This window comes from Paramisgurnus dabryanus, chromosome 10, assembly GCF_030506205.2.
Source record: "Paramisgurnus dabryanus chromosome 10, PD_genome_1.1, whole genome shotgun sequence".
Classification (NCBI taxonomy): Eukaryota; Metazoa; Chordata; class Actinopteri; order Cypriniformes; family Cobitidae; genus Paramisgurnus; species Paramisgurnus dabryanus.
This window is the reverse complement of record NC_133346.1, coordinates 5,807,994-5,817,668: the sequence shown is the minus strand read 5'-3', so window position 1 is coordinate 5,817,668 and position 9,675 is coordinate 5,807,994. Positions and strand designations below refer to the sequence as shown.

The 9,675-nt window shown below is 41.1% G+C and overlaps 2 protein-coding genes across 2 annotated transcripts; both read left to right on the top strand.

Annotated features, from left to right (window-relative positions):
* Nucleotides 1–1,265: 1,265 nt before the first annotated feature.
* Nucleotides 1,266–2,234, top strand: LOC135738928 (trace amine-associated receptor 13c-like). The gene has a single exon (XM_073815931.1). The coding sequence runs from the start codon at nucleotides 1,266–1,268 to the stop codon at nucleotides 2,232–2,234; it is 969 nt and encodes a 322-aa protein (XP_073672032.1).
* A 5,565-nt stretch (nucleotides 2,235–7,799) lies between these two features.
* LOC135738934 (trace amine-associated receptor 13c-like) lies at nucleotides 7,800–8,666 on the top strand. Its single transcript, XM_073815930.1, has one exon. It carries the CDS (start codon nucleotides 7,800–7,802, stop codon nucleotides 8,664–8,666), a length of 867 nt encoding a protein of 288 aa, XP_073672031.1.
* Nucleotides 8,667–9,675: the final 1,009 nt, after the last annotated feature.

Genomic DNA, 9,675 nt, shown 5'->3' with positions numbered 1-9,675 from the left:
AAATGAACAGGAAGTATATATAGACAGTCCAGTTGTGTATTGAACCGTCCAGTAGTGCAAATATAGATTGTAACTGTGCAAGTAATAAAAAAATGTTTTCCTTAGCCAGATGTCCAAATGAATATGTCAGTGCAAATAATCAAACTGTAACAGTTCTTAGTATTGGGGAGGATAAGGAGAGTGTAGGAGTGTATGATGTCCTCAATTGCTGGAAGTGGAGTTCCTGTGATGTTTTCACCACCCGCTGCAGTGACTTGCATCCGGCAGAAGAGCAGTTCCCATACCAGACTGTGATACAGCTGGAAAAGATGCTCTCTATTGTACATCGATAGAAGTTCACCAGGATGGCTGAGGATAGCTGGTACTTCTTCAGTGTCCTCAGGAAGAAGAGGCCCTGATGAGCCTTCTTGAAAAGGCTGGAGGTGTTGGTGGTCCAGGATAGGTTCTTCCTCCCCAGGAACTTGAAGCTGGACACACTTTCAACAGGAATCTCATTTATATAGATAGGGACATGTGTGCCTCTTTTCTCCTTCCTGAAGTCCACAATGAGCTCCTTTGTCTTGGCAGTGTTAAGGATCAGGTTATTGTCTGTGCACCACATGGCCAGGTGCTGGACCTCCTCCCAGTAGGCAGTCTCATTGTTGTTGATGAGACCGATCAACCTGGCATTGTCTGCACACTTGATGTTGGCATTAGATCCATTCACGGGCCTACTGTCGAGTGTGAAGAGGGAGTAGAGGAAGGGGCTTAGCATGTAGCCCTGTGGTACGCCAGTATTGAGTGTGAGGTTGGTGGCCTGTTAATACCCAGGTTTCCAAGTTTAGTGATTAGCTTGGAGGGGATGACAATATAGAATGCTGAACTGAAGTCAACAAACAGCATCTACTGTCAATTATCTCGCCTCAACAACCCATTCAGAACGTTCAGAATATGTAGTCGTGCATTTTTCTTCCGGTGATTTGATGAGGCGTCAAATCGCCGTTACTGTAGCAGTTAAAATCTTACATTTTTATATGGGGTTAGTACATTTGATGGCAGCAGAATCAATTACATATATGTGATGAAATAGAGTGTTGGAGCATAATGTTGTTTTAGGGTGGAGTTCTGCTTTAAATTAATACATTATAAAAAATATCAAAAGATGATATCATTATGCAGCATCAGAGTGGGTGGTGAATGGGTTGGTCAGTCTGACCTAGACATACTATAAATGAAAGAACAGTAAGGAGATCAGATCAAACTCCTATCAGGAGGAGACTTTACTCATGGCCTATGAGACAGAAGCTCATGAGACTCAATACTGCTTTCCTGCCATTAACTCATCATGCATCAAGACAAAACGCTCCACACATGAATATAATATCATGTATGTGTTTTTTTCATTGCTGTCAGTATGGACTGTGTTTTTGAATCTGCTGGTGATCATCTCCATCTCTCACTTCAAGAAGCTTCACACTCCAACCAACATGCTCATTCTCTCTCTGGCTGTGGCCGACCTGCTCGTTGGACTTATTGGCATCCCATTGAAAGCAATCAAGTTGATTGAAACATGTTGGTACTTTGGGTACATTATCTGTAGACTGTTTACAATAACCATGGGGGTGCTTTTCTCGGCATCTCTAAGTAATTTAGTTTTAATAGCTGTTGACCGTTATGTGGCTGTGTGTCACCCTCTGCTGTACCCACAGAAAATAACAACGACTAGAACAATAATTATTATCTGTGTTTGTTGGTTCTGCTCTTCAGCTTATAACATTTCAGTTGGTATAAATGTCTCAAATAGAAAATACACATGTTATGGAGCATGTACATTTATGATTACTTTTCCCTGGATAATCACTGACCTGTTCCTGTCTTTCCTGCTTCCTTGTACAGTCATTATAACTTTATATTTGAGAATCTTTTATGTCGCACATCAGCAGGTGAAAGTTATAAACTCTCTGCTGAGGAGTGAAAAACATCTAACAGAAGGTTCAGTGAGGAGGAAATCTGAGAGCAAAGCCGCTCTGACATTAGGAATCATTGTGACGGTTTATCTGTTTTGCTGGATTCCCTATTATATTTTAATTCTAACACCAAACACAAGAATGACTTCTGTTACAGCCTCTGTTATGTTATGGATGTTGTATATTAATTCAGGTCTGAATCCTCTCATCTATGCTATATTTTACCCCTGGTTTAGAACGTCAGTTAAACACATCCTAAATCTATCCAAAATATTTAAGCCAGCATAACTTCTACTGGTCTTGTTCATTATAATATTTATTAAGGTTCTGGATTTACTAGCATTGTTCTCTCAAGAACTGGTCGACACAAGATATTACATTAAAAACTGAGAATATGTTTAAATAAACTCTTAGTTTGGCAGAGCTTAATAGAGTGGTTTGGTATAAATCCCATCAGGGTATACAGCGGGTTTATGGAAACTGCAGGCCAAAAATGTCTAAAGGCTTTTCTGCTTTTAGTCTTAAATACATCAGAATCTGCATAGAACAAACAAGTAAATAAAAACACGCATACAATAGTACTTAGGCACAACAATGCTATTTGTATAAAAATATTTAGCTTGATTAGTGTTTCGGAGAAAACTGATTTTAATGTTGAATTTAATGAACATAATGAATTATCTTATGTGCATAAATTACTGTTGGATTACTGAACATGTTACACATGAGCACACAATACACTGACCTGCATCATCAAGAGCAACTATTGCATCAGTCTGTCAATCGACTTGCATGTGAGTTTGTTTTCCACTTTTAACAATGCTTTGATGGATCATCTTTGGATGCAGCAAGCAGGTGTTAACATGACCCACCCTGAAGACCCTGCACACATTTTAAATATTAAACATGAAGATTAAAAGTATTAAAAGTATAAAATGAATCATAAAATGAATGAATTCTAGAATGGGTCACAAAAAAAGTTTGCAAGCCAAAAGCATGGCCAAATAAAAGCAATCACATTCTGCTGTCAGTAAAATAAATTGTCTTAAAGTCAGCTTTTTACCCCTGCTGTATCATACATGTTATTTGAACAAATAATGTACATGTCATTTATTTCCCTTATAAACTATGATAAATGTTGTTATTGATTCTATGTGGAAGTTGCATATGGTCAATAAAAGACGTTTGTTTATTGTGTTGCTGCTAAAACTGTCTATAGTTAGCTAGTTTTATCCACTTTCTCGTACATCTGCTATACGCGCTTATAGCCTGTTCACAAAAAACTTGAAATTTAATGCACAAACAAATATGCTTGACAGTTAAGAACTTTTTCCACTTTCATTATGTAGAAAAGATCAGACTGCAATCCCCTTTGTGTAAAAAAAACCTTTCAATACGGTTTACTTTTTATGCATTGTGTCACTAGCTAAGGGTATGGAGGAAACTCCTGTTTATCCCACAATAGAAGCCTACTGGTTAACAACTGTAAAAATGCTAAATAAATTATGGCATTAATTCATCCAGATGGCTGGTTTATATCAGTGGATCTGAAGGATGCTTACTTCCACAGTTTGATAACCTCTTCTGACAGACTGCTCTTGAGATTCGCACTCGTCATGACAGCACAGCAATACACGGTCCTGCCATTCGAATATTCTCTAGCCCAGGCCTGGTGCCATGGGGGGGGCAAAGGGGGGCTTGGACCCCCAGAATGAATTTGTGCCAGTCCAGTTTTCTTATCAGACAAATGAAATTGGAGTGCTAAATTCAGTCATATACTTTGAAATAACAACTGCTTTAATAACGTGTATAACAGAATTCATCCAATGACTGCAATTACCTAATCTCAGGGCGAATGGCTTCGACGTCCAAAAAAAAAAAAAGAGCTAGCCTACATGAAGCGCAGTACAATTCAGCGACCAAGGTGCCGTTTCCTTGGTGTTTCAGCCTGCAAAGTTTTAAACATTTATTTCTTAAATCAGACATTATTAATAAAGCTGAACAACAGGCTATCAACTTCAGGAGGACTAAAACAAACACACGGACTGTAGGCAACAGTTTAATTCCTGGGATTGGTTATGTAGAGAAGACTGACATTATCATAATTCCTCCCGCTTCAACCTGTAAGTTAACTCCTATTAACACTGCATTGTGACCAAATCTTTCAAACATGGTAAGGAGCTTCACATTTCCAGCTGATATTCAATTCAATTCAATTTTATTTATATAGCGCTTTTCACAAAAGTCAATTGTTTCAAAGCAGCTTTACATAAATAGAAGCAGTGAAAAGCACAGAAAAACGACAGATAACACAACAAAATACATGATAGCATAAGCAGTTAAATTTGCTGCGGCTATGACTCAATATTATAAGCGAACGTATTACTAAAGTAACGTCTAGAAGAGGAAGCTAAGTAAAGCCCAAAAATGCTGCCTCCCCAGGGTGAAAAACCCCCTAGGAGAAAAAAAACCCGGGCTTTTATCCGAGGAAAAATAAGTCCTAGGAGGGAAAAACCCTTGGGAGAACGGATAAGGAGATTTAGCGGAGATTAAGCGGGTTCTGCCGGTGATCGTTGGTCAGACATCAGCTGGGCATCAGGTTGATATCAGAGGTATTCAAGCCAATCACAATGTACAGATTAGCTGGCCAATCAGGAACACAGAAATCTGTGCGTCGATGTCACAGGAGTGACGATCTTTTAGGCGGAACCAAAAATTGGGAAAGTTTGGTTCCGCCCGGATGTTTCCGCCCGGACCGGTAAGAGAAAACACCGGACATCCGGTAGCGTCGCGAACGCTGTAATCAGCCAAATTACATACAGCTGAGAGTCATTAAGAGGAGCGCCGGGTGATTGGACGATGGCAACACTTAGGAGAGTATTTTAGAGCAGTTTAAACCACAGTTGGTGTGCTTATTATTCCTGTTGGTGGTGTGTATCGTAGCGTTGAGTTGGGCTCACCGGGTACGCTATTTTGGATTGCTGTATTGCCCTCTCTCTCGTTTGGATTATAGACTTACATTGATGAAGATACCGAAGACCTTATAGGTAGAAGAATTAAACGAATACTGACCTTGGATGAAAGAAACGAAGGAAGGAAAGACGCACCATTGTGAGTATACGTTTGTGGAAAAGTGGTGTTGGTGGCTGAAAACCACCTTGTCTATGCATCTGGAGTCCTAGCAGTGTGAGATCAATCTTGGGGAACGTGGGACGAAGAAAGTACAGCAGTTGTGAGTAACGGAGTCTCCTTATGGAAGTGTTGTGCATGTATTTGCCCTGTATATCTCTTTGAGTGTTTCCGAAAGAGAGTGGGTGGCCCTACCCCTGAACCAGCGCGGTGGGTGAGCCAAAGGGTCTTTGTGCTGAAACAGCTCCAGTGACGAAAACAAACACTAGGCCGAGTTACCATCTCCATATTCTTCGTCCAGAGCGAGGTGAAGGAAGACGGGCGTCTATTGTGTGCACTGAGCGTGGTGGGTGAGTCTTGGATGTAGAAATTTTCACTTGAAGTGGTGCTGTGTAATGCTGTGTATTGCAGTGAGATTGCTGTTGTCTTGTCTGACGTACCCCCGCCTCCAGTCACTCGTTCTTGAGACGACGAAGAGGAAGAACGGTCCTAGAGTAAGACCTGTACATGAATATGCTGTGAGTGTGTTTCAGTCTTAAAATCACGGAGTGGCGTCTCGAAGTATTTTCCCAGCCAAACGCTCGGCGGACTTGAGTTTAGGAGTGGCGGTGAAGAACTGTGCTATTGACGGTGTGTGAGTATTACCTATAATATTGCTACCTTACCTGTGTCCTTTTATCATCACAGAGTTGGAGGCGAAGGAGATCCGCCGCCCCGAGGTCTCGACGAAAGGGCGCCCCGGTCCAGTTTTCGATTGACCAACGGGTCTCGAGGAAAGGGCAGCGCTCGACCCGGTGTGCCGGCGTGACGTTCTCGCCCCTCTGTAGACCAACGAGCTCGCCGAGAGGGTTTTGGCCCCCGGCGTCACATAGGAAACCACTGTCTAGCTGACGCATCGCGCAGCCAGTTATCGTAAGTCCGCCACCCTGTTAAAGTAATATATGACCTGTTAAAACTGCCAAATCAACAGGGAAGAGGAGTGTGTTGTGAGAGCTGTGCAGAGAGCCATACCTACCTCGAAGCGGTAGTCAGCAGACATCTGTAGAGAGAGAGAGAGAGAGCCAGCGTGAGCACTGAGATACTGAACTGTGAAGAGAGCCATACCTACCCAAAGCTGTAGTCAGCGCAGAGGTGAGAGAACCATTGGAAACCGATTCATTGTGCCTTTGTGGCCCAGCAGTCATCTGTGGAGAGAGAGAGAGAGAGCCAGCGTGAGCACTGAGATACTGAACTGTGAAGAGAGCCATACCTACCCAAAGCTGTAGTCAGCGCAGAGGTGAGAGAACCATTGGAAACCGATTCATTGTGCCTTTGTGTCCCAGCAGTCATCTGTGGAGAGAGAGAGAGAGAGCCAGCGTGAGCACTGAGATACTGAACTGTGAAGAGAGCCATACCTACCCAAAGCTGTAGTCAGCGCCGAGGTGAGAGAAACCATTGGAAACCGATTCACAGTGCCTTTGTGTCCCCAGTAGTTATCTGTGGAGGAGTAGAGAGAACCCGTGTGAGTGTTAAAGGAACGGTAAGGAAGGAAACCTATACTTACCAAGAGCCGCAGTCGGTGAAGAGGTGAGAGAACCCTCGGAGGTCGATCCACCGTGTCCTCGTGTCCCGGCGGTAGTCTGTGGAGAAAGAGAGAACAGGGAAGGAGAGTGAGTCGACAAGCAAGGAGCTGTGTGAGATAGGCGGTGAACCGCCTCGAGCTAGCTACAGGTACACGGATAAGAAAAAGTCTATACCAACACTGATTTGATTTATTCTGCCTCCAGGAAGGAAGAGGAGCGCGCCACGGGCAGAGGGAACCAGAGGCGGGAGCCCGTTCCCCGACGCAACCCCCACCCCCCTGTCACTCGCTTGCTCGTGGCCCCCTGGAGGACAGATTCGGGCATTAGTTTTTAATTCCCCTTTCCCCAATCCCCAGTATCTTTTAAATATTTAAACAAATAAAGAATTTTTTTTTTATACTTACCTGTTCCTCGTTGTTGTTTGGTCATTGGGTTGGTTTTGGGGACCTCCTCGAGGTGGGAATTGAGAAGGGGCGTGGCTTAACCACTAGCAGCCAGCCCCTGGCTTGTGACATCAGGAAGAGAGTGAAATCTGGAGCTACAAAAATGTACGGTATGTGGAAAATAATGTTTGTTAGCGAAAAACACGCAAAAACATTGTATAATACCAAATACACAAAATAAAGTTGTTTTAGTAATGAAAAAGGTGCTCTGTAATTGTCCTAATAAAACTAAGGCCTAGCTTAATCTTTAATCCAGGAAACTGCCCCAAATAGGCACAAGAAAGCCAGACATATACACCTTGTATGGCATTAGGTTGAGCAAATTATTGGCTCATTTAAATTTTTGGCCTATTATTCTTTTAACTACGTTTCATGTGAACAACAAGTCAATTTATACTTTAAGTTTAAAAAATGTACTTATATAACAGGAAAGGAAACAAACTAGATTCTTACATTTATTAAAAGGTATTTCAATGAATACATTAACAAAATATCAAAAGATTAAATCATTATGCAGCATTAGAGTGGGTGGTGAATGGGTTGAGTCAGTCTGATTCAGATATAAATGAGAGAACAGGGTGGAGATCAGATCAAACTCCAAACAGGAGGAGACTTTACTCATGGCCTGTGAGACAGAAGATCATGGGACCCTATACTGCTTTCCTGCCATTAACTCATCATGCATCAAGACAAAACGCTCCACACATGAATACAATATCATGTATGTGTTTTTTTCATTGCTGTCAGTATGGACTGTGTTTCTGAATCTGCTGGTGATCATCTCCATCTCTCATTTCAAGAAGCTTCACACTCCAACCAACATGCTCATTCTCTCTCTGGCTGTGTCTGACCTACTTGTGGGACTTACTGTCATGCCCTTGGAGGCAACTAAGTTGATAGAAACATGTTGGTATTTTGGAGAGACTATCTGTAAACTGTTTTTAATAATCATGGGGCTGCTCCTAAGTACATCTCTGAGTAATTTAGTTTTAATAGCTGTTGACCGTTATGTGGCTGTGTGTCACCCTCTGCTGTACCCACAGAAAATAACAATGACAAGAACAATAACTATTATATGTCTTTGCTGGTTTTTCTCTTCAGCTTATAGCGTTGCAATGATCATTATCTCACCTAGAAAATACACATGTTATGGGGAATGTATAACTATGCTTACTTTTTTCTGGTCAATTGCTGATTTGTTTGTGTCTTTCCTTCTTCCTTGTACCATCATTATAAGTTTATATTTGAGAATCTTTTATGTCGCACATCATCAAGTGAAAGTTATAAACTCTCTGCTGAGGAGTGGAAAACATCTAACAGAAGGTTCAGTGAGGAGGAAATCTGAGAGCAAAGCCGCTCTGACATTAGGAATCATTGTGACAGTTTATCTGTTTTGCTGGATTCCCTTTTTTATTTTATCTCTAACACCAAACACAAGATTGACTTCTTCTATAGCCTATTTTATGTTATGGATGTTGTATATTAATTCAGGTCTAAATCCTCTCATCTATGCCATATTTTACCCCTGGTTTAGAACATCAGTTAAACACATCCTAAATCTATCCAAAATATTTAAACCAGCATAACTAATAAACCCATCAAGGTGGCCAGCGGGTTTATGGAAACTGCAGGCCAAACATATAAATTGTAGGTGAGATATAGGTTTAATTCACTAATATCTTTGGTACAATGATGAACTAATAAAAACAAGTACTCAAGGTTTTAGTCTTAAATACATAAAATCAGAATATGCAGTACAGAACCAACAAGCCAATAAAAACATGCACAGTTGTACTAAGGCACATTGATACCATTCTATAAACATGTTTTATTTAGCTTGATTAGTTTTTCATGTCCCAAAAATACAAAAATTTAAAATATAAATTATTTTATGTGCAAAAACATGAGTACACAAGACAGTGACCTGCATCAAGAGCAACTATTGCATCAGTCTGTCAATCTCCTTTCATGGGAGTTTGTTTCCCACTTTTAATGATGATTTAATGGATCATCTTAGGAGGCCAATGATGTTGAAAAGCCCATGTTATATTGTATATTATTGCTTGATGGTAGAGACTTTATCAGCTAACAAAAGAGTTCTAAGTTTACCATTTGAGATCAACTAATGAGATCATGCTCATTACCCTCATTAAACTATCACCGGATTGTTTAGTTATTATTTAGTTTGAGTTCTATCATTCAATAAACCTTTCTAATCTGCCTCCTCACAAAATTGCCAAAGACTGGGGGAACTAAACAATAAATCCCAAGAAGCAATGGGTTACCAGTGCAGTTTATAACAGCTTAAGGGCATTGTTAGGCACGATGCGAAGCCCCTTAGCTGTTATAAACTGCACTGTAACACCACTGCTTCGCGGGGCTTATTGCTTTAATAAAACGGTTACTTTGTCACACGTCGGGGCTGGCTGCTGCTATACTACAGCCACGCCCCTTTTAACTTCCACCTCGATGAGGTCCCCAAAGCCAACCCAATGACCAGACAACACAAGTGCACGTAAGTATAAAAACGTAAACTTTATTTAAATTATTTAAAATGGATATGGGAGATGGGGAGGGGGAAGGGAATTAAAATGA

What these genes read in the sequence shown, in the direction of transcription:
- LOC135738928 (XM_073815931.1), top strand. Translation starts at nt 1,266, where the DNA reads ATGGCCTATGAGACAGAAGCTCATGAGACTCAATACTGCTTTCCTGCC.
- LOC135738934 (XM_073815930.1), top strand. Translation starts at nt 7,800, where the DNA reads ATGTATGTGTTTTTTTCATTGCTGTCAGTATGGACTGTGTTTCTGAAT.